Source organism: Somniosus microcephalus, chromosome 6 (genome assembly GCF_052327205.1).
Source record: "Somniosus microcephalus isolate GS21.2 chromosome 6, FLI_Smic_1.0, whole genome shotgun sequence".
Taxonomy (NCBI): Eukaryota; Metazoa; Chordata; class Chondrichthyes; order Squaliformes; family Somniosidae; genus Somniosus; species Somniosus microcephalus.
Genome location: NC_140992.1, coordinates 80,999,013 through 81,023,770, shown reverse-complemented (window position 1 = coordinate 81,023,770; position 24,758 = coordinate 80,999,013). Strand labels below are relative to the sequence as shown.

At 44.0% G+C, this 24,758-nt stretch overlaps 1 protein-coding gene across 1 annotated transcript in view; it reads left to right on the top strand.

The window, feature by feature from the left end:
- The first annotated feature begins 13,316 nt into the window (after positions 1-13,316).
- LOC147115831 (IQ domain-containing protein J-like) overlaps positions 13,317-24,758 on the top strand; it is a 314,840-nt gene continuing 303,398 nt past the window's right edge. The window contains exon 1 of the mRNA XM_085989452.1: positions 13,317-13,559. Within this exon, the coding sequence (XP_085845578.1) occupies positions 13,551-13,559 (9 nt within the window). The 5' untranslated portion in view covers positions 13,317-13,550. The remainder of the gene's footprint in view (positions 13,560-24,758) is intronic.

Here is a 24,758-nt window from a genome sequence, read left to right as displayed (position 1 = left end):
GATAATGCCGTTGAATGTTAAAGGATGGTGAAACAGTGATTTACTTGTACTTCTTGAAATTTAGTATACTTGTATTCGCTGCTCATGATGCGGTCTCCTCTACATTGGGGAGATCAAATGCAGATTGGGTGACCGCTTTGCGGAACACCTCCGTTCAGTCCGTAAGTGTGACCCCGAGCTTCCAGCCGCCTGTCACTTTAATTCTCCACTCCACTCCTCCTCTGACCTCTTCTGTCCTCGGCCACTTACACTGTTCCAATGAAGCTCAACGTAAGCTCGAGGAACAGCACCTCATCTTTTGATTAGGTACTTTGCAGCCTTCTGGACTCAACATCGAGTTCAACAATTTCACACCATAACCTCTGTCCTTATTTTTTCACATGGCAGCTGTTGATGATTCTGCCATTCCCATTTACACCTCATCTAGGCTCATCTTTTGTTTCTTTACTTGTCCCATTACTATCTCCTTTTGCTTTGTACTATCATACCTTTTGTCGTTTAATCTCTCCTGCCTTCCATCCTATCACAGACCTTCGCTTTTGTTCTTTCTTCTCCTCCCCCCTTTCCCTGCCTCTGCACTTGCTTAAAATCTGTTACATCTCTAACTTTCTCCAGTTCTGATGAAAGGTCATCGATCTGAAACGTGGGGCTGGATTTTCATTCAGAAGTCGGGAAGGAGGCGGGACTACAACTTTCGGGTTGTAGTCCTGCCTCCATCGAGATGCGGCCAATCCACGCGATTTTAACTTAATTGACCTTGTTGAGCCTGCCCAGTGGGCTCAGCAGCCCAATTAAGGGCCACCCGGCAACAGGTGACGTCACAGACTGAAATTTCATCTGTCAAGACGTGTTGACAGATGAAATATCAGTGTTTCACAGCTGTTTGAAGCTGTCAAACACTGACAGTCTTACTTCTAACCTGAGTCCTTCTACACAGACTCAGTTAGAAATCTCGCCAGCCCTGAAAGCTGCAGGCTGTCACTTTTGACAGATCGCAGCCATTCTGCTTTCTGTGCCGGCTGAATGATGGACTCCCGAAGCCTCGCGGGAGGAAGGCTGTAAAGGTAAGTACAGGTAATTTAAACTTCTTTACACACTTTAGACACACCAAACACACTTACCTTTGCACTCATGCACCCATCACTCACCTGAACACCGACATCTCGACCCCTCCAAGTCCTTCAACCTGACGGCCCGACTCCTCTAACCTGGCGTGGTTTGGAGCCATCGGGAATCCCACACGACAACCTTCAAAATAGGGATTAGGCTAAAAACTGCCTGTTAACTACCTGTTAACAGGCAGTTAATTGGCACTAATCCCTTCCCGCCTCGGGTCAGCGGGTCCCAGTGCGGGGCGGGTACCTGCCTCCTTTGAAACTTACATGGAGGCGGGTTTTGGGCGGGATGGTGTTGGGACCCCCGAATTCGGGATTTTAGCCCCCCGCACGCCTGAAAGCCCGCCTCACGGCACACTGAAAATCAACCCCGTTAACTCTGTTTCTCTCTCTATAAATGCTGCTTGACCTGCTGAGTATTTCCAGCATTTTCTGTTTTTATTTCAGATTTCCAGCATCCACAGTATTTTGCTTTTGTATTTGTGGTTAGACTCTTGTTGGAGATAGTCATTGCCTGGCACTTGTGTGGTGCGAATGTTACTTGCCACTTCTCAACACAAGCCTGAATGTCATCCAACACTTCATTACCTGAGGAGTTCCAAATGGAACTGAACACTGCAATCATCAGCGAACATCCCCACTTCTGACCTTATGATGGAGGGAAAGTCATTGATGAAGCAGCTGAAAATGGTTATACCTTGGACACTGCTCTGAAGAACTTCTGCAGCGATGTCCTGGGGCTGAGATGATTGGCTTCCAACAACCACAACAATTTTCCTTTCTGCTAGGTATGACTCCAGCCTGTGGAGAATTTTCTCCTGATTCCCATTGATGCCACAGTCAGTCAAATTCTGTCTTGATGTCAAGGGCAGTCATTCTCACCTCACCTCTGGAATTCATCTCTTTTGTCCATGGTTGGACCAAGGTTGTAATAAGGTCTGGAGCTGAGTGGTCCTGGCAGAACCCAAAATGAACATCAGTGAGCAGATTATTGGTGAGTAATTGCAGCTTGTTAGTACTGTCAACAACCCCTTCCATCACAGCCATTATTCAGCCAATTCGATTCACTTCACATGATATCAAGAAACGGCTGAGCGCACTGGATACAGTAAAGGCTATGGGCCCTGACAACACCCCAGCTGCTGTGCTAAAGACTTGTGCTCTAGAAGTAGCCGCACCTCCAGCCAAGCTGTTCCAGTACATCTATAACACTGGTATCTATCTGACAATGTGGAAAATTGCCCAGGTATGTCCTATCCACAAAAAGCAGGACAAATCCATCTGGCCAATTACTGCCCCATCAGTCTACTCTCAATCATCAGCAAGTGATGGAAGGTGTCATCAACAGTGCTATCAAGCAGCACTTACTCAACAATAACCTACTTACTGATGTTCAGTTTGGGTTCCGCCAGGACCACTCGGCTCCAGACCTCATTTCAGCCTTGGTCCAAACATGAACAAAAGAGCTGAATTTCAGAGCTGAGGTGAGAGTGACTGCCATTGACATCTAGGCAGCATTTGACTGAGTCTGGCATCAAGGAGCCCTAGTAAAATTGAAGTCAATGGGAATCAGGGGAAAACTCTCCACTGGCTAAAGTCATACCAAGCACAAAGGAAGATGGTTGTGGTTGTTGGAGGTCAATCATCTCAGCTCCAGGACATCTCTGCAGGAGTTCCTGAGGGCAATGTCCTAGGCCCAACCATCTTCAGCTGCTTCATCAATGACCTTCCCTCCATCATAAGGTCAGGAGTGGGGATGTTTGCTGATGATTGCAGTGTTCAGTTCCATTCGCAGTTCCTCAAATAATGAAGCCAGACCTGGCTAACTTCCAGGCTTGGGCTGACAAATGCCAAGTAACATTCGTGCCACACAAGTGCCAGGCAATGACTGTCTCCAACAAGAGTCTAACCACCGCCCCTTGACATTCAATGGTATTACCATTGTCGAATCCCGACCATCAACATCCTGGGGTTTATCATTGACCAGAAACTTAACTGGACGAGCCACATAAATACTGTGGCTACAAGGTCAGAAGCTTGGGATTCTGTGGCGAGTGACTCACCTCCTGACTCCCCAAAGCCTTTCCACCATCTACAAGGCACAAGCCAGGAGTGTGATGGAATACTACTACTTGCCTGGATGAGTGCAGTTCCAACAACACTCAAAGGTCAACACCATCCAGGGCAAAGCAGCCCACTTGATTGGCACCCCATCCACCACCTTAAACATTCACTCCCTCCACCACCAGTGCACTGTGGCTGCATTGTGTACCATCTACAAGATGCACTGCAGCAACTCGCCAAGGCTTCTTAGAAAGCACCTCCCTAACCCATGACTTCTACCACCTAGAAGGACAAGGGCAGCAGGTGCATGGAAACTCTACCACCTCCAATTTCCCCTCCAAGTCACACACCATCTGGACTTGGAAATATATTGCTGTTCCTTCATCGTCACTGGGTCAAAATCTTGGAGCATTATCCCTAACAGCACTGTGGAAATACCTTCACCACAAGGACTGCAGTGGTTCAAGAAGGCGGCTCACCACCACATTCTGAAGGGCAACTAGGAATGGGTCATAACTGCCGGCCTTGCCAGCGATGCCCAAATCCCATGAATGAATTAAACAAAAAAGCTAATAAATGCTTTGTATTCAGCAAAGTTTGCAGAACAATATGTCTTAGTCTTAAGATGTGGCAATGTAAGCTAAATGAGAGTTGAAAAGAATTTCTCCTCTCATAAACTGATCTATCCAGTATTTAGAGTATTATTATACAAGAATCTTCTGACACGGCTTATTTCTGGTTTGCCTTTGCATTTTTGTAGCAAATATTTGATCATTTATGAACTAACATCTCTTGCATTAGTGCAGACATTATGGGGGAGAATTTCAGTATCGCCTCGTTTGGAAAGCTGGGAAACTTAGTGGTAGGCGCTAATGATTCTCAGCTTTAAAAAAATTGGGTTTTAGCACTCCAGGAAGGAAGTGGAGCGCTAAATCAAGTGCTCCACTTCCTTCCTGGAGCGCTAAAGGGTGCAGGCGGGGCGGTAGAGGTGCAGCGATGCACAATGTCCCATGCAGCACTGCCACGTTCCGAAGTTCCTTCCCTCCCTTAAAGGGAAGGGCCATCGCTGCAGGCTCTGCATTGGGATCAGCTAGCTGGTCACCGACAGCGGCCGCGATCCGGCTCGATCAGCCCCACGCACTCCGGCAGAGTGACGGGCTGATCGATCGCTGCCCGGGAGAAGTAAAAAAAATTGAACAAAAACATTTCAGAAATTTAGGTACTTACCTCAGCAATCTCCCCTTTACCTTTCGCCCCCAAAGCGCACGGCCTCCCGATCAACGCCTCCTGCAGCTGTCGGTGTCATCGGGGGCAGAACCGAAATTCGGGTCCGGGGCGCTATGCACAGCAATGACGTCAGGATCTCCGGGCGAAGGAGATTGTGGCGCAAAGTCTTACCGCCACCGCAAACTTCTCACCGAAGTTCGCAGGAGTCATTCATCTCGCCACGCCCGGGCGGTAAGTTGTTAGCACCCCTTTATCGCCTCCGGGGGCGCTAACAGGAGGCGCTAACCCACCGAATTTCTCCCCCTTAGACTGTATAAGGAAATGAATCACCTGGGTGGGTAAATGATCCTTATCATGCAATAATATAAAATATGATTATTTAATCTGCATCACCTGGATGTTTGATCATTAGAGTTTTCCTTGTGACATTATACCATGGAACATATGGTTTTTATGACTTCTTTGTTCTTCTAGTCATTTATGCAATGACATTTTCAAAGCTACAGCAGGAAGAATTCTTGTTTTATCTCTGTGGTGTGTTAGGAGAAGCGAACATCAAAGCAAATCTGGCAGGGATCAAGCTGTCAAAATGATGAGTAAGGACAGATTGAACAGTCAGGGAATATACAAAAAATGTTCTCTTGGGGAAAGTAAAACAAATATTTTCCCATGTCTCATACAAAAACAAATGAATTACTGCAATTACATTTTGATACCTGAAAAAGCATGGTGCAGTTTACCTTTCCAGGCGATCTATAATTTTTTGAATGAGCGTTTCAGAACTGAGTGCGATTCAATATTTCAGCCATCAAATTGTTTAATAGAAGCATTTTACAGTTGCTGTAAGAGGTCCCCCGAATTATATTTAGTAATAATGGATGGCAATGCTTAGGTTTAAAAGTCTACCTATAATTCTCAGTTTTGTTGTGAGTGTAAATAACATACATGGGGGAGATGTGTAGAGAAATGACTGGATAATGCTGAAACATTTCTTTTGGTTGGAATGGGGTGGGGGAGGGAGGAGAATGAGTCTTCCCATTAAAACAATGATTGAAGCATTTTGATTATTGTCCACTACTGTTTTTCAATTAGTATTTTTTCTCCCTATCACAGTCTTCATGGGTCGTTGAAGAATTGGAAATTTGTATGGCGTACTGTTTGCACTGGCTTACTGTCTCATGATGTTCTGCTAATGAATTAGATTCTCAAATGTGAGAATAAAACATTACATTGAAGACAGTTAATGAGCAATGGTGAAACATCAGGAAAAAGACGTAGGAAGTCATGAAAGTTCAGAGATTGTGAATAAAGAATAAGATCATATCTGTAGCTGGCAAAGAAAAGTGAACAGTTTAACAGGAAGGGAGAAATAGATAAGAAACGAATGTAGGGCTATATTTACCTTTGTTCACTAATTTTAGCAAAAAACTAGATTTTGCTAAAATTAATCTAATTACTAGAATTAGTAGCAGAATAAAGACTAATGATGTGTTTAGCATTGATCTGATAATTCCTGTCCAATAATAATCAATTAATGAACAAGCTAAATTTGAGTGCAACATTTGCTTTACTTATTTTAAAAATTTTCCAAAGCATACCGTTATTTCTTGTGTGGGTACACCGATGGTTTATGCAGTGCTGGAGGAAGCCATTGCGATTCATTGGGCTTGGGAGTTATTCCTTCATGGAATCCATTCCTGGATCTGTGATCCACCACCTTCAGGTGCCTCTGCTGACCTGTACCACTTGTGTTTCTCCTGTGGGCCTTAGCATTCCCGTTACAATTTCTCTTTCTCTTGACAGTGTAGCACATTTACTACTGGTCGACTTCTGCAGATGACATGCTTTAGCCCCACACTGACGGCTAAGAGTGGTTTTATTTATTCGTTCATGGGATGTGGGTGTCGCTGGCAAGGCCAGCATTTATTGCCCATCCCTAATTGACTTTGAGAAGGTGGTGGTGAGCCGCCTTCTTGAACCACTGCAGTGCGTGTTCCGAAGGTACTCGCACAGTACAGTTAGGGAGGGAGTTCCAGGATTTTGACCCAGCGACAATGAAGTGTGGGTCTTGTTCTGCCTCTTACCAGCCTTGTCAGGCCATTAATGAAAAATAATTGAGCAGCTTTCTTCAGCTGAACAGTCAAATTTAAGAGTAAATATTTAACTCCAAATCAGGCTTGGAGTTTAAAGTTTTCAAAATATCACCACTGCCGTGGTGGAAGGGTTGAGTGAATTTGAACGAAACCCCTAAATTTGGTGATGGTTATCTTAGTCTTTGCTCACTAGAGGCACAGCCTGTTTATATTTTTACATCATAATTTTATGGACAACCCCTCAGAATAACCAAATCTGCTAAAATATTGGTAACGAAGGAAGGCTCTGTGATTAAATAATTTCTCTGCCATGATGGACATCAGAAGAGTTACCATTAAAAATTAGCCAGATAAATGTTTGCAGTGGATTAAACAAATTCCCCGGACAATTGCAAAGTTTTTTCAATTATGTTTCTGCAGGATTCATTAATCACATCAATGATTTTATTTTTTTATTAGTTTGGGATATTGCTGCTGTGTTTATTCTCTTACAAGATATTTTAGCAATATGACAAGTTCAAACAATGACTGGAAATAGATCTCAATAACTTGTGTAGGAAATCAAATCTCAATGAAATAAACCAATGATGCAGGGAGGATGTTTCCCCTGGCTGGGGGGGTCTAGAACAAGAGGTCACAGTCTCAGGATACGGGGTAGGACATTTAGGACTGAGATGAGGAGAAATGTATTCACTCAGAGGGTGGTGAACCTGTGGAATTCTCTACCACAGAAGGCTGTGGAGGCCAAGTCACTGAATATATTTAAGAAGGAGATAGATAGATTTCTAGACACAAAAGGCATCAAGGGGTATGGGGAGAGAGCGGGATTATGGTATTGAGATAGAGGATCAGATCCTGTTGAATGGCGGAGCAGGCTCGAAGGGCCGAATGGCCTACTCCTGCTCCAATTTTTCTATGTTTCTATGATAACAGAGATGAGTAAATGGCCTGGATTTTGCTGTAATAATAATGACAAGGCTATCAGTGCTCACTGTTGTTGTGGGGTAAACCGGACAGCAATTTCTGGCATCCGCACATGCATAGTTAAACGCGGAAATCCGGAAGTTGCTATCGGAGATACCCTGCTCCTCCACAGAGTGCGTTGTTGCCGTCCTCGCCGATAGACTCGGCACTGAAATGACTACAATAGCGTGAACTTGGGTTACTTGCCCACTAGTTCCACACTAAAAATGGCTGAAAAAGTTAGAGTTTGTGCATTCAGATGTAAGTGAGTTTTTAATGGCGTGATAAGTGATAGTTACTGCTGAACAACCTCTCTGGCCCTGAAAAATTATTTTTACGTTGTGGGGTCTCATTCCCTCAGAACAAAGTTAGTTTTGGAGATTTAGAATTTTTAAAAAACTTTTTCTGTCTGTCTCTTTTATCTCTCTCCTTAATCCCATTTGTATTTCCCAATCTTTATTTCAATTTCTGTACATCATTTAAATCGAATTTATATTTCCTGCTTTATAATTCCTGGTTTGGACACTGCGGGGTCGATTTTCAGTGTGCCGTGAGGCGGGCTTATAGCCGTGCAGGGGGCAAAAATCCCGAATTTGTGGGTCCTGACATCATCCCGCCCAAAACCCGCCTCCACGTAAGTCTGTGACATCACCTGTTACCGGGTGGCCCTTAATTGGCCTGCTGAGCCCGCTGGGCGGGCTCAACAAGGTCAATCAAGGGAAAATCGCGTGGATTAGCCGGACGTCGATGTAGGTGGGACTAAAACCCAAAAGTTGTAGTCCCGCCTCCTTCCCGACTGCTGAATGAAAATCCAGCCCTGCGTGTCTCAGTGAGGATTCTGCCATCTGGTTGAAGAGCCTCGCTGTTGCTTGGTCTGCTCACAGATGCCACAGATCCCCTGTAGAGGGTGCTGCACTGGAAAAGACACCTGATTAGAGGAAATTTATGCTGAGAAGCCCGCAAAAACTCAGTGGGCAGCTGTCAGCGAGGTGAATGGCGAGTGCCATCCCTTCACTGCTGACAGCAAAATCCAGGCCAATATGTTTAAAATCATCACCTGATTGCATTGATAATTTATTTCTGACAAATTTGATTCCATGTGCCCCATAGCATCTACAATCTTATTCAGTGATGTACACATGGAGACATTGCTTTATGAGTGATTGAGCACACTGGCCTGGAATTTCCTTGGAGCTGTTCCCACTCTGCCACCATACGAACATACAGTTTGTCATGGAGTGCAGCTTGGAACAGAGTGGAAACCTATGAGTTTGGTGAGTAAGGGAGTGAATCTTAAAGGTTAATCTCTTTAAAAAAAAATTAAATCTAGTCTTGCGTGCTTGCAATTAGCAATAAAATGATGCTTTGACATCAGTACTCTTATCATAAACTACCACTGAAGCAAACTTTTCTACTAGTCTCCATTCTACTGACAAAATATTGCAGTCAAGTTTCCACAACCTTGCGTGATGATTGCGATACTATTTTATAATATTTTCTATGGTCAGACCACATTTTGACAAATACAGCAGTTCTTGTCAAGGTTTGAACCTCTCTATTAAATATAATGGAGCTACCATTAATGGAAGTTTTTATATATATATATAGCTAAAGGTTCTTAATAATGCAGTGTTACCTGCACAAAGCAAGTAATAAGGTTCGACTTTAGAATATGCTAATTGAAAAAAATCTACTCTTCAATATCTGTTCAAACAGATATAATTTTATATAAAGTGAAGCCTGGATATACTCATTTAAATAAGGTTGTTTCTTTGTCCCAAGTCTATTATGGGCCCACTAATGTGACTTTGAGGATGACTAGTTACAAATAAACATGAGCCTTGAAATTCCTCCATATTTGCTTCCAGAGACAGTCATAACCAGGGCACAAATCAATTACACTGCCTAAAAGATCACGGAATTTGGATCGAAAACCAGGCACCATAATTTTTCTGCCATTTTATTGCAGTTTTTGAGCATTTTTGTGGCATAAGTATAAGTCATATTAAAAATTGAAAAGCTTCCCCGACTGCAGGCTTTTAAACATATGTGCCTAATGTGTACGAATAATCGTTGAATGAGTTGAAATTTTAAATTTCATACTCAACGAAGAGAAAAATATGGTGAGAGTTTGGCACGTTCCTTGGGCCCTGATTGTTTCTGTTGATCTATGCCAATTTTATGTTCAGGCCTATTCTAATGAGATGGTCAGGAAATTTGAGTTTAACTTGACATCAGTAAAATGGGTGCAGGATTGGATGCACTTCCAGGTCTAATTGCCAGGTTGTGCCCATGGAGATAATTCCAGATCCACATCACCGTGAAGTAATTATTTAACTAGTAGACAGTTGGGCTTCAATAAAGAGCTGATTTGAATGGTTGGAAATCAGGGGCTGCAGGTTCGCAATTTCTCGGCCAGCAGTCCCTGTGAGCACTGTTCTTCGCAGGAGCAATCAACTGGGGAATCAGCTCAAGTCGTGAAATCATACTTAAGGAAATTAACTCTTTCTGTGGTGGTTCTGCTTTTGAATCAGGTTTGCAGCATTTAAAGGGGTAGATTTTCCCAAACCTGTTGGGAAGAAGGCGGGACTTCCCCTTTCGGGTTTTTGACCCGCCTACTTCGACGTCCGGCCAATCCGCGCGATTTTCCCTTGATTGACCTTGTTGAGCCCGCCAAGCAGGCTCAGCAGGCCAATTAAGGGCTACCCGGCAACAGGTGACGTCACAGACTGCAATGTCATCTGTCAAGAGTTCTTGACAGATGAAATATCAGTGTTTCACAGCTGTTTGAAGCTGTGAAACACTGACACTCTGAGTTCTAACATGAGTCCTTCTGCACAGACTCAGTTAGAACTCTCACTGGCACTTAAAGCTGAAGGCTGTCACTTTTCACAGATCGCAGCCATTCAGCTTTCAGTTCCGGCTGAGTGATGCGCTCCTGATGGCTACAGGAAGAAAGGCTGTTAAGGTAAGTACAGGTAAGTAAAAGTTCTTGACACACTTTAGACACACCAAACACACTTACCTTTACACTCATGCACCCATCACTCACCTGAGCACCGACATCGCGACCCCTCCAACTCCTTCAACCCGATGGCCTGCCTGCTCTAACCTGGCGTGGTTTGGAGCCGTCGGGAAACCCACATGAAACCCCTCAAAATAGGAATTAGGCTAAAAACTGCCTGTTAACTACCTGTTAACAGGCAGTTAATTGGCACTAATCCCTTCCCGCCTGGTTTTGGTGGGTCCCAGTGCGGGGCGGGTACCCGCCGCCCCTGAAACTTCTGTGGGGCGGGGTTTTGGGTGGGATGGTGTCGGGACCCCCAAATTCGGGATTTCCCCCCCCCCCACACGCCTGAAACCCCGCCTGACGGCTCCATGAAAATCTAGCCCAAAGTTTCTAGACTGATCTTTGCCACAGGGCTGTTATTGATTCTGTGCATGCATATTATTGTTATGAACATAACATTTACATAACAAATGTAATACTGGTTGTACAGCTACTGGACATCTATTTATTCCACAGCAAATCATTACTTTGGAATGTAGACTTTAAATGCAAAGTGGTTCAGAAGTCCCACCAGCACTGCAAAGGCTAGTTCTCACAATTCATTAAAATGTTTCTCAAAAAAAAACTTTAAAACGATTTTCCTTTTATTGGTTAGGATGTAATTCATAATATTTCCCATGATTGTGGAATCTCATGAGCTACTAATCCCGGAATTTGTGGTCAGTGGCAAAGCCAATGTGTTCGCTGCTGACCCTGAAGAAAGCTGCTCATAAAGATCTTGTGATCTCTGTGGTGAGAAGTTTGCGTTTCTCAACGCGTAAGTGAGATCAGTGTAATTTAATAGGGAATCCCTAGTGCGAGCTGCTGTGACAGCAACAAGCTGTCTAAGCAGCCAATCACAAAGCAGAATTCTCACAGACAGGGACCCAGGAAGTGAAGAAGTTGCTTTTATTCTGACTTTTTAAAAATGTTACAGACAAATGTTACAAAATAAAGATGGGGCTCTCACATGGGGAAAAGGGAAACCTGAAATAAATATGAACAAACTTTAAAAATATATAATTTTTTTTAAGTTTCTTAAAAATTGTAATTTTCATAATTTTGGAGACATTTGACGCTCCACTAAATTTTAAATCAGTTTTTCCGGGCCATAACCTTTGTTTAGCAGTCAATACATTGCTAAAACACCAGTTACACCTAATCCAACAAGGCCTAACTTCTAATGGGGTATTTAACAGCGATATTACTGCAGAACAGCCCAAATTTTTGTCAGTTTCACTGATTGCCGGCTATGGTGGTGGTGGTGGGGTGGGGACGCACAGTGCAGCCAGTGTCAGAGCAGTAAATGACTAACCGCAACTTCAGGATTTCCACATTCAGATGCGCATGTGCTACATCCTGAAGTTGCTGTCAGTTTCAAAGGGGTGATAACAGCCAACGTTGTTCATAGAGTCATACAGCACAGAAAGAGACCTTCGGCCCATCGTGTCCACACCGGCCATCAAGCCCTGTCTATTCCAATCCCATTTTCCAGCACTTGGTCCGTAGCTTTTTATGCTATGGCGTTTCAGGTGCTCATCCAAATGCTTCTTGACTGTTGTGAGGGTTCCTGCCTCTACCACCCTTTCAGGCAGTGAGTTCCAGATTCCAACCACCCTCTGGGTGAAAAAGTTTTCCCTCAAATCCCCTCTAAACCTCCTGCCCCTTATTTTGAAACTATACCACCTGGTTATTGACCCCTCTACTAAGTTCGTTCACTGTTATTACCCACTGCAAATTCCGGCCCATTAAGTAAATAGTTCAGCCATACAGACTGGGAAGATCCAAAATTCAATCTATGGAGTTAGCTTATCACTAGGTGGTAGAGTTGCTACAACTGGCTTGACTATCATTGGGTCAGGAAGAGGAAAGTTACTTAGGGTGATCGTTATTCAGTATCCTGTGATGGAAGAGTGCAGTGTGTGGATGTCAGATGAGGAGACAATATCGGACTGGGCTGTGATATCTCCTGCAGTCAGTATCCTGTCTTTCACTGCCAAGGTTTACCCATTAATATTGGCCACTTGGGCAAGGTTTCTAGCGTTGGTGGAACCACACTCCAGTAAGATAGAATGCTTTGAGGAGAGATGAGGAAACCCTAAATAATGATTAGACTTTGGTTTTAATTATACTAAATATACTCATTTTAGATTAAAGTCACTTGGGGGAGATTTCCATTGTTTGCTTTTTGTAATAAAATTGTAAACATGTATACTAAGAAAACATTTCGAAAGTTGTGACATTGAGCAGCAGAAATCTTCTCACAGGGTGCGATTTCTGGTGTGCGAAGCGCCAGGAATGACCAATTCTTAATATTCTATTCACAATATATTGGCTACTCCAGTGTAGCGATTAACTTCGATTTTAGCCTTCAAATTTTGACTAGATAGCGAAATTAGGACAATTGGATTGGGGGGGGGGGGTATCACATTTTATGCCATTGCATCCTCAAACGTACTTTCCTTTGCCTGTAAAACTTAAAACATGTCCTTCAAGCACAACAGAAGGCATCGACGTGTTGCTAAAATCCATTATATTGCCGATTAGCCACTTTATATAGAAACGGCTGGTATTGGATCTACATGTTGGATCTGCTGTCACTGTACTTCTAGAGCGAATACATTCGGCCACTGGGATACAGCGTTATGAATGTGCATGAATGCACTGGAAGACAGCGCGGTGAACACTTTTGAATGTTTAAAGTGTGTGATGGATGCAATGCGCACGTTTCCGTGCAGTTGCCGAAGCGTGACCAAACCCCTGCGCGAATCCAACCTTCCCTTCCCTTCCACCTACCAAATTGCAATGAGTTCATTGGTGTGTTTGGCTGGTCGTCCTGCTGTCTGTGGGGTGGGTGCTTTCCCTTTGACGGTGTCTTTCGGATGCCTAGGGTGTGCATAACTCCCGAGCTTCTCACTCCAAGATTGTGCACAGCATCGAGTTCACTGCGCACTACTCAGGTTGGAGACAGCCCGGGAACACCGCCGACCCATTTCACAAGACCTCCGCGTTCAGTTTCAGTGACCGGGAAACGCCAAGATGCGTCTGGTAATTGATTCTATTCTCCGGTGTTTATTACCTTTTTGTTTATCCCCGTGTCTTATTTGTTTTTGTTCTGATCTAGGTGCTTTGCCGGTGTGTTTGTAGTCCGGATTCTGCAGCACGGTGACCGCTTGTTTAACTGGGTGTCGGTCAGCGAGCGGGACCGCTCTGATATGCAGCTTCCCCGGCAGACCTGCCCCGTGTGCCCGGGCAGCGGCAATCAGCTCTGCACGGGTGGGTGTTGCCGATCTCTCGCACACAGCGCTGAGTTTTGCTTTGCCCTGTCCCTTCTTCAGATGCAGTCGGTGGCAACGTGACTGGTCTTGCTCAACAGCACGCATTTCCCTGGCTGCAGGTTCCAGGGAGAATTTGAATGATTTTTACTGACCTTTCAGTTTTATTTCAGGACGGAAGCTTTGCATGTATAATTGTAATACATTTTACACCGGGTTCCTCGCGTCCTAATTTATATCAAACATCCTAGGCATAGATCCAGGTGGTCCTCACTCTGTGTCTCTAAGATCAGTGAATATGCTTTATTCGGGTTAACATTTTCAGATTGAACGCAGTATATGTTGTATGAGAAAGATCGTTTCGTGGTTTCGCCGCAACATTTGTGAGCAGCAAGCGATCTTTTAATAACAGGCAATTTGACTACATGCCTGCTTCCACGGGGCAATCGTTAGCTGATGAGGAGAGCTCTGCAGCAATGCCGAAGTTAAACTTCAGCCAGCCTAGCGGAGACTGATTGGATGTTTTTTGTCAGCTGCAGAAACTCATCGCTGTTTTTCAGACCCCAAACCAAGCTCTTGGAAAATCCTCCCTAGTAGAGTTTCTGTTTACTTGATACGGAGAGCTCATTCTTTTCTCCTCTGCGATATCTCCTACCTACCCACGTCTAGAGGGCTTTGGAGTCGGAGGGCAAAACCAAGGCTCAGGGATTTCTGAGTGTGCACTAGGTTTAGCCAACTACCACTGCAAGCTTACCAGGACCTGGCACTGGGAAGTATCCCAGTACTTGTCCAGCCAAGAGCAACCTTCCCGTTAGGGAATTCACTTGTTCAACTATGTGGAGATGTTTGGAAAGAATCCTCGTCCCTAGTGAGAGCTCAACCCCTGAAGGTTTCATTAATAAGCCAGATCTGCTAATGATCAACAGTGTCCTGTCCTCGTTTGGACCTGCTTGGTTCACGTCTCAGAGTACAGTGTTTGCCACAGAGCGCTGACTTGTTTTTGAACTTGCACCAGTCGGCATGTCATCTTGAGGGCACCTTGACCCCAAAGAGATCCCACCCATTGCCCCCTGCTCAAGGAGAAGTCGTTAGTCATTGCACAAATGATTCCCATGAGTTTGAGTATTAGCTCGCCAGAAAACTTACTAGGAGCTCACCATGAGTGGTATGGCGAGTAGCACAACTCACCATAAAATATGTGAGTTCATTGTCACCATCATCCTGAGCACAGCATAGATGCACATTATAGTTCAGTCAGTTGTAGTGCAGAGTTTCTTCAGCATTTGCTTGGCACTTCGCAACCCAATTATGCTAGGTAGCAAACCGTGGATAGATGTAAGAAATCACACAACACCAGGTTATAGTCCAACAGCTTTATTTGAAATCACAAGCTTTCGGAGCGCTGCTCCTTCGTCAGGTGAAGTGGAGAGACGCATAAAAACACAGCTTATATAGTCAGAGAATAATGTCAGATGTTTATTCTCTGACTATATAAGCTGTGTTTTTATGCATCTCTCCACTTCACCTGACGAAGGAGCAGCGCTCCGAAAGCTTGTGATTTCAAATAAAGCTGTTGGACTATAACCTGGTGTTGTGTGATTTCTTACATTTGTCCACCCCAGTCCAACACCGGCATCTCCACACCATGGATAGATAGGTTTGAGGTCTAATAATTGGTCTCTAGCTAATGCTTTCCAGAAGTTGTCCTTAATTCTCAGAATGTCTTCTCAAGCTCTACAGTGGATATCTGCCTTCAGTATGGTGGTCAGTTAGTGTGCATGACACCTTGCAACTTGCTAGTCACTTTGATGTTTTAGACATCCGAAGTGCAATGCTGCATACTATGCTTAATTCTGCTCCTCCTGTGATGGACTTTAGCAAAGAGATATGTCTGGCCTGAGGCTTACTCTGCTCTAAAGTACTCGGTTACAAGGCAGAACCCTCCCCCTCTTCAACCACTTCCCCTTTTGTCACAAATCGACATCATTGCTTGGTCCAGAATCTTGCACATAGGCCTAAAACAACCTTTGCATGTCTTGGAGCTCTGAACCATGAAGGACAACTGTGCATGCCATGTGCCACAGTCTCAGCCTGCATTGGGACTTTGCTGTTACTAAAGAAAGATCAGAAAGAACTAAGTGCTGTTCCCATCTTCTCAGCATGGTCCTAAAGGACTGTGTCTGATGGAAGTGGGCATCCTCCAGGACTTCCTGGAATCAATAATTGGGATAGATGTTTGTTACTTTCAAGATCCCTTCTTGACCTGTACAAAGCCATAGTGCCACAGTTAGGGGCACACACATTCCATTGTTCCTATTGTTCTGGATGGCAATTAGAATGCACTAATCCCCAAGTTGGTCCACCAACAACATATGATCTGTAATGATAATTATTACATGGTTTGGCAAAGCTTAGCCTGTTGTAGGACTGGGTGGTGTGGTGGGCTAGTACTACATCAGTTCACTTCTGGGAACTAAATATAAAATTAATCCAGACCAGACTGATGGCTGCTGGTTTTTGGCTGTGTCCTACATGAATGTGTTTGAGTAATCCCAACTCTGTTCTGACCGGGTGGGTCCACAGCACAAACTGTTCACAATTTAGCCCAAACTGGCAATACCACTTGTGCCCTTAGTATATTAAAGCTTTGGGACTAGATTTACACTTATAGTGGCATAAACAAAGGGTGGCACTTCCACTAGTATCTACACTAGGGATTTGCTTCATGGTAGAGTAATGATCCGTTGTCTCTTCAGGCTGGTAAATGATGTGCTGGTAGGTAATTTATCAAGTGAGCTACCAGTATAATCTGGCTGCAAGCACTGAATTCTCTGGCTTTCTCAGAAACTGTACAGGTGTGTATATGTGTATATGTAGATACAGTGACTCTCCAGAAAACTGGAGCTCCAAATGCACACTGACAGTATAACTTGACCATTGCAACATAATTCAGTGCGTTTAGGTATTACCTGTATTAAAAAGTCCAGTAACATGGCTGGTGTAGGAATTGGAGTTTCCACTGCTACAGTCAGATGTGCTCTTCTAAGATTGGTTAAAGGCATTTTGTTCGGTACAGTAAAGTGTGTGTTTTTAATCTGGGCAGCGCTGTACACGAGCTGGAAGTGCTTAGTGCTGACACTGGAAGTCAAATTGGTAAAGGTTATCATTGCTAGCACCAGTATGCCAGTTGCATTGGCACAATGGGTTAATACACAATCCTTTCATCTGGATTTGAATTCCATCAGACTAATAGGATAAGTACAGCAAAAATCAGTTCCCCCAAATTAGTATTTTAATTTAATCAACATTTATGGCATATTGTAAGACAAAATAAATTGTTTGTCTTCTGATGTAGTTTAGTGTATCTGAGCAGAACCTCAGTTTATTATAACCTTGTGTAAAAATGCTGAAAAACCATCCTGGTTATAAAATAGTTTGTACTATTGCCTTCTGGGTGTTGCCATTTCGGCAATAAATTTGTGTGTGACACAACTTGAGCAAATAGTGCGGTATCTGGATACATGGAGACCGAATGTCGACAGCTTCATTTTACATGCTTTCTAATTGTGCCAAATGAGTCATATAATTTAACCTATTGCATCTTAGATTCTGCCATAATTGCAATGCTTCTGATTTGCCATTTATCAGTACTGTATCTCAATATTTGCCTATTTGAATAATATTCCTGTTTCTTATTTAAATGTCTTCTGAATTAAGTTTTTTTTGTCTGTTATATTCCAACTTTGGTGAAATTCACCTTGGCCCTAAAGGTTGCATTCCATATTTATTATATTTGGTCTTTACATCCATATAAAACAAATGATAAAAATCCTCCTCTCTCATTCAGCTGCCATCCAGGATTCCTGGATTAAGACGGAGATGTGTTTCCAGCTTTTTTTGTCAAGACTGCTCTTGACTAGGCAGCTGAGGGATATATCAAAATGGCCTGGGATAGTTCACAATATTCCTGTGTGGGGAAGCATATAGTCTCTGTTTTGTACCTACTCTGATAACACGGCAGAAATCAGTGCAGCAATTGTGGAAAAACCTGAATCCCAATAACCTGTGGCATAGTCCGTTGCAGCATCAACATGCTGTGCTATCATTCCCTGTTCATGTCTAGCACTGTTTGTTACATTTCACATTTTGAATGTCAAGAGCTTGATCATTATTTCAATTCTTTTTGTAGATTTTTGGAACTTTAATAACCATGATAGTCAGAAATATCTAACCTCTTGCAATCTTAAAATTATAATGTCTAGTTATAATAAAGATTGCTTCAAGAACTTTTTTTCTTCAAATTAGCTTCCCATATGCATGCAATAGAAGAATATTAATTGCAATTATTAGGATATAATTGGTAAGCCTTTCCACTGGGGTCACTTATGTACTGGACACTAGTTATCAGTACCAACCTTCAGCAGCTGTTTTATCAAACACCCAATTTACCATACCTTCTATTGATCTGAATTTAATTAGCGCTCAGTGTATACGTAGTATCTTATCTCTGAAGGAGGACATCCAATGAACAGTGTTAAATTACTACATGCTGTACAATCTACCTTTGTGTGGAAGGGCAGTGGGCCAGAAACCAACCAGGAGTTAAATTGGCCTGTTTACATGAGCCTGATATGAATCGTTTTGATTTGCATCTGATTTCAGAGCAGCCACACAAGGTTCATATCTTTGCTTCCCATTACAAGGGTAAACAACATTGCACTATTTACACATTGCTTTTAATTCAGAGCGGCTCCAAACCTGGCACACATCAAGCTAGCAACTGATAAATAAATGGGCAAGAGACCAAGCACTCTAAGAGATAACAACTGAAATGAATATTTTTGAGTCAGTCTTGTATGTGTTTATATGAGATAAACTGCATGCAAGATGTCTTTTTGTACATTGATGTATGAATGTATTTTCAAGTTTATATGTATGATAGTAGATACGTCTTCACAATTGGAAGGGTAGATACTGATGCTACATTGGAAAAAATAGCTTTTATGGTAATTCTCATTATAGAAGGTGAAGGTGTGATACTGAGTTGCATGCACTTTCAGCAGAGCAAACAATTTAGTTGTAGCAAGGATATAGGTCAATAGTAAATATTCTCAACTACGTGAGCTGCTAAAGATTTCAAACACTTAACAAGGAATGATAGTTCTTCACAGGCTTACATTGGTGCTAATACATTTTTAGGTTAATATTAAAGGTGTTAATTAAGTACATAGCACTAGGTATGTTCTGATAGTCACATGACCAAATACTTCCATTTGAGTTAATGTTTCAGTGTTGTGATTTGATATATTTATAATCACATCATGAACAGGTGAAGTTTATCATTACAGTATGCATGATATTTGTAATAAAGCTCAGTAGACATCCAGGTTCTTGAATTACAGTTTTTAAATCTGCATCCTCTATATACTCTTTTGCCCCAACAAATTTATGTATATTGAATAGTTAATTCTGTTGGTCCTCCTGCCTCTATTCTTTCCTCACTTAGCCATCTACCAATTGCTGCCAAGAAGATGGGTGCATGATTTGCCCTCAGACCTCCCTCCAATGTGGCTCTGAATGAGTCCCTCAGAGGTGCATGAGAGCATCCTGGTGATGACTCTCGTTATTCAGCATTCACCAATTGCACTTCAAAGGTGAAATTCCCAAGAGCAAAAGGCCATTGTGTTTCTAGAGTACATATATAAAACAGAGTGAAATGGAAAAGAACATTTAGCTCATTGAGTAAGTTCTTTCCAGAAACCATGTCCAGTCTGCTGTCTGATAGATTATATCCAACCTAGATAATTTCCTCAAGGAAAGTTCTGCAAACATCCCACTTGAAACGCACAAATAGTTGAGCAAAACTCCATAATGCCTCACCACACGTACAGCTTTGTTATTTAATTCTGCACAGTTCTTTTCCACAAATGAATACAGGACCCAGCAGCATTTGATCACTTCTTATGCATGTAAACTTCAATTCTATTACCAACCAGATATTAAATCCAACTCTTTTTGAAGTAATTAATTGAAATTGGATTCACTAAATAGTAAAATTAAAATGTAGCTGCTTTTCCTGTGCATATAGTCACCTTATAAAAGTGTTTCTGTTGCTGTAATTTAAAAAAAACTAAAATAATAAAGGCAAATATTAAAAATCTTGAGTCTTCATCAGATATTGTTCCATGTTCAGTGTCACCGTTCTCTTCCCCCAAGTGGATCCTGTGTCCTTACAATCCGATGTTTACCTTTACTGCCCAATATCTAGTTATATGATCATGTGTCCCGAGGGTTGTTGCATTGAAGCCCCTCATTGCATGATCTGGATAGTGTAGATGACTCCCCAAAGCCTTTCCACCATCTACAAGGCACAAGTCAGGAGTGTGATGGAATACTCTCCACTTGCCTGGATGAGTGCAGCTCCAACAACACTCAAGAAGCTCGACACCATTCAGGATAAAGCAGCCCACTTGATTGGCACTCCATCCACCACCTTCAACATTCACTCCCTCCACCACCGGCGCACTGTGGCTGCAGTGTGTACCATCTACAAGATGCACTGCAGCAACTTGCCAAAGCTCCTTCAACAGCACCTTCCAAACCCGCGACCTCTACCACTTAGAAGGACAAGGGCAGCAGACACATGGGAACATCACCACCTACAAGTTCCCCTCCAAGCCACACACCATCCTGACTTGGACCTGTATCGCCGTTCCTTCACTGTCGCTGGGCCAAAATCCTGGAACTCCCTTCCAAACAGCATTGTGGGTGTATCTACACCATATGGACTGCAGCGGTTCAAGAAGGTGGCTCACCACCATCTTCTCAAGGGCAATTAGGGATGGGCACTAAATGCAGGCCTAGCCAGCCAGCGACGCCCACATCCCATCAATGAATAAAAAAAAAGATGTGCACATGAGCCCGACTGTGTTTCTCCTATTTTCTGGAATGTGGACTAATGAACACTCTAGTGAAGCAAGGCCAACTATAACCTAACAAACTGGCTTAAGCTTTACATGTAATTTATGAACTAACAGAATAATGAATTTCAGTGTATTTCATAATGCTCCTCAAAACATATAAAATAGCAATGAACACCACATTATCCCTGTTAGTGAACTAAATTCACTTTACTGATTAGCAAATCTCTGAAGCTTGTTGGCACTATCATTACAGAGAAGATTCTCACCTGCCGTATCTGTCTGCCACACTAGATTTTGAATTAGACTGGAAGCCAAAGCTCTCAAGCTGCCACCACGCGCCTTCCCAGATGTCGGGTCTGTCAGCGCTGAACAGACCCGACACACAGGGGAGGCAATTCAGGTCATTATGACCTTGTTAATAGCCCATTAAGAAGTATTTTGAGCTCACCGTTCCATTTTACGAGGTCTCCCATGGGGTCCACGCTGCTCAGGGATCACGTCAGGTAAGCAGGTCGGGAGTTGTATGACCATGGAATCATCTCATTATTGACAGCTGCAAATGTGTTATAAAAGCTCTCATCTCACAGCTGTTCACTTTCCAAGCTCAGAAGCTGTTGCTTACTGCAGTTGGAAGACAGATTGAGCTTTATGCAGGTTGCAAGTGTTTGGAGTAAACTCTCTATCCAGTGTCACCTCATTGGAACAACCACTCTCACCATTGACAAATCACTTCTGTCATCTCGAGTTCACCTGCCATCTATTACATCAGCATTGGTGCCCTTGAAACTATCTCACTAGGTCTTCAGAATCCCACCATGATCATCCCCACAACCAGCAGCACCAGGCACACCAGCAGCACCAACAACAACGCCAACCTTCTCCGCAATCAACAGATGTTGCACAGGACAGAGGGCATCAGTACCCATTGACATTGCTGCCCAGGAGGCCAAGGATGGCCTCACCATGGTTAGATTTACTTCACTTGATGCTGTACATCCTGGCTGCCATGTGATGTGCCAGGTTGGCACCACCCAACACTATAAAGCATCCCTACAATGCCCAAGCCATTCCTTTCACACTCATCACTATTGCGGGGGGTACCGTTATGTCTCACCATTCACTGCAACTCACTAAGCCACTTCCAAAGGTGCACACAGATTTGTCCAAGAACGCAAGTGTTGAAAATACAGGTTTCCATGTTTGACACCACATTAACAGAAACTTTACATGAACATTGCATAAAACACACAAGTGCCTACTCTTGTGTGTTGTTAGTTGGTATGATTGCACTAGGATGAGGGTGAGTGTGAGGGGTGGCTCGTGAGATGGGTAAGTGATAATGTAGATAGAGAGGGATGGGTGGAGGTGCAAGGTAAGTTGGTGTGAGTAAGGATGTGCAGGAGCAGGGTAGGAAAGGCAGAATGATGGGGATGTGATGAGTGGCACAGCAGAATGAAGGGAATGGTAATATAATGGTAATGTCACTGGACTAGTAATCCAGAGGCCTGGATGAATGATCCAGAGACGTGAGTTCAAATCCCACGATGGCAGCCGGGGAATTTAAATTTAGTTAATTAAATAAATCTGGAATAAAAAAGCCTATATCAGTAATGGTAACCATGAAATTATTGGATTGTCGTAAAAACCCATCTGGTTCATTAATGTCCTTTAGGGAAGGAAATCTGCCGCCCTTACCTGGTCTGGCCTATATGTGACTCCAGTGAAGAGTTGACTCTTAACTGCCCTCTGAAATGGCCTAGCAAGTCACTCAGTTGTAACAAACTGCTACGAACCACAATAGTAAGAATGAAACTGGACGGACCACCTGACATTGACCTTGGCACCGGCTACGGATATGGCAACGGCACACCCAGCCCAGTCGACCCTGCAAAGTCCTCCTCACCAACATCTGGGGACTTGTGCCAAAATTGGGAGAGCTGTCCCACAGACTAGTCAAGCAACAGCCTGACATACTAATACTCACAGAATCATACCTTTCAGCCAATGTCCCAAACTACTCCATCACCATTCCTGGGTATGTCCTGTAACACTGCCAGGACAGACCCACCAGTGCTGGCGGCACAGTTGTATACAGTCGGGAAGGAGTGGCCCTGGGAGTCCTCAACATTGACTCCAGAACCCATGAAGTCTCATGGCTTCAGGTCAAGCATGGCAAGGAAACCTCCTGCTGATTACCACCTACCACCCTCCCTCAGCTGATGAATCCGTACTCCTCCATGTTGAACACCACTTGGAAGAAGCAGAGAGTAGCAAGGGCACAGAATGTACTCTGGGTGGGAGACTTCAATGTCCATCACCAAGAGTGGCTCGGTAGCACCACTTCTGACCCAGCTGGCCGAGTCCTGAAGGACGTAACTGCCAGACTGGGCCTGTGAGAGGTGGTGAGAGAACCAACACGGGGGAAAAACATACGTGACTTCGTCCTCACCAATCTACCTGTTGCAGATGCATCTGTCCATGACAGCATTGGTAGCAGTGACCACTGCACAGTCATGGAGATGAAGTCCCGTCTTCACATTGAGGACACCCGCCATCGTGTTGTATGGCACTACCACTGTGCTAAATGGGATAGATTCAGAACAGATCTAACAGCTCAAAACTGGGCATCCTTGAGGCGCTGTGGGCCATCAGCAGCAGCAGAATTGTATTCCATCACAATCTGTAACCTCATGGTCCAACATATCCCTCACTCTACCATTACCATCAAGCCAGGGGACCAACCCTGTTCCAGTACAGCTACAACACTGGCATCTATCCGACAATGTGGAAAACTGCCCAGGTATGTCCTGTCCACAAAAAGCAGGACAAATTCAACCCGGCGAATTACCGCCCCATCAGTCTACTCTCAATCATCAGCAAAGTGATGGATGGTGTCATCGACAGTGCTATCAAGCGGCACTTACTCACCAATAACCTGCTCACTGATGCCCAGTTTGGGTTCCACCAAGACCACTCGGCTCCCAACCTCATTACAGCCTTGGTTCAAACATGGACAAAGGAGCTGAATTCCAGAGGTGAGGTGAGAGTGACTGCCCTTGATATCTAGGCAGCATTTGACCAAGTCTGGCATCAAGGAGCCCTAGTAAAACTGAAGTCAATGGGAATCAGGGGGAAAATGCTCCACTGGCTAGAGTTATACCTAACACAAAGGAAGATGGTTGTGGTGGTTGAAGGTCAATCATCACAGCCCCAGGACATCGCTGCAGGAGTTCCTCAGGGCAGTGTCTTAGGCCCAACCATCTTCAGCTGCTTCATCATTGACCTTCCCTCCAACATAAGGTCAGAAATGGGGGTGTTTGCTGATGACTGCACAGTGTTCAGCGCCATTCGCAACTCCACAGATAATCAAGCAGTCCATGCCCGCATGCAACAAGACCTGGACGACGTTCAGGCTTGGGCTAATAAGTGGCAGGTAACATTTGCGCCACAGAAGTGCCAGCCAATGACTATCTCCAACAAGCAAGAGTCTAACCACCGCCCCTTGACATTCAATGGCATTACCATCACTGAATCCCCCACTATCAACATCCTGGGGGTCACCATTAACCAGAAACTTAACTGGACCAGCCACATAAATACTGTGGCAACAAGAGCAGGTCAGAGGCTACGTATTCTGCGGCGAGTGTCTCACCTCCTGACTGTCCAAAGCCTTTCCACCATCTACAAGGCACAAGTAAGGAGTGTGATGGAATATTCTCCACTTGCCTGGATGAGTGCAGCTCCAACAATACTCAAGAAGCGTGACACCATCCAGGACGAAGTAACCCGCTTGATTGGCACCCCATCCACCACCTTAAACATTCACTCCCTCCACCACCGGCACACTGTGTTTGTGAAAGTTTGTGCCACTGCAGCCTGGTCCTCCTGACGACATCCCTGCTTTTGTCCTCCTGTGCAATGTGCAACCAGGCCACGTTGGTGTCCTGAGGAGGTCTCTTCCGTCCATGGGAAGGGAGGAGAACCTCCCTGCGTGCTGTGATTCCCTCCATAAGCATATGTAGGGAGTCATGGGAGAGCCTGGGTGCAGC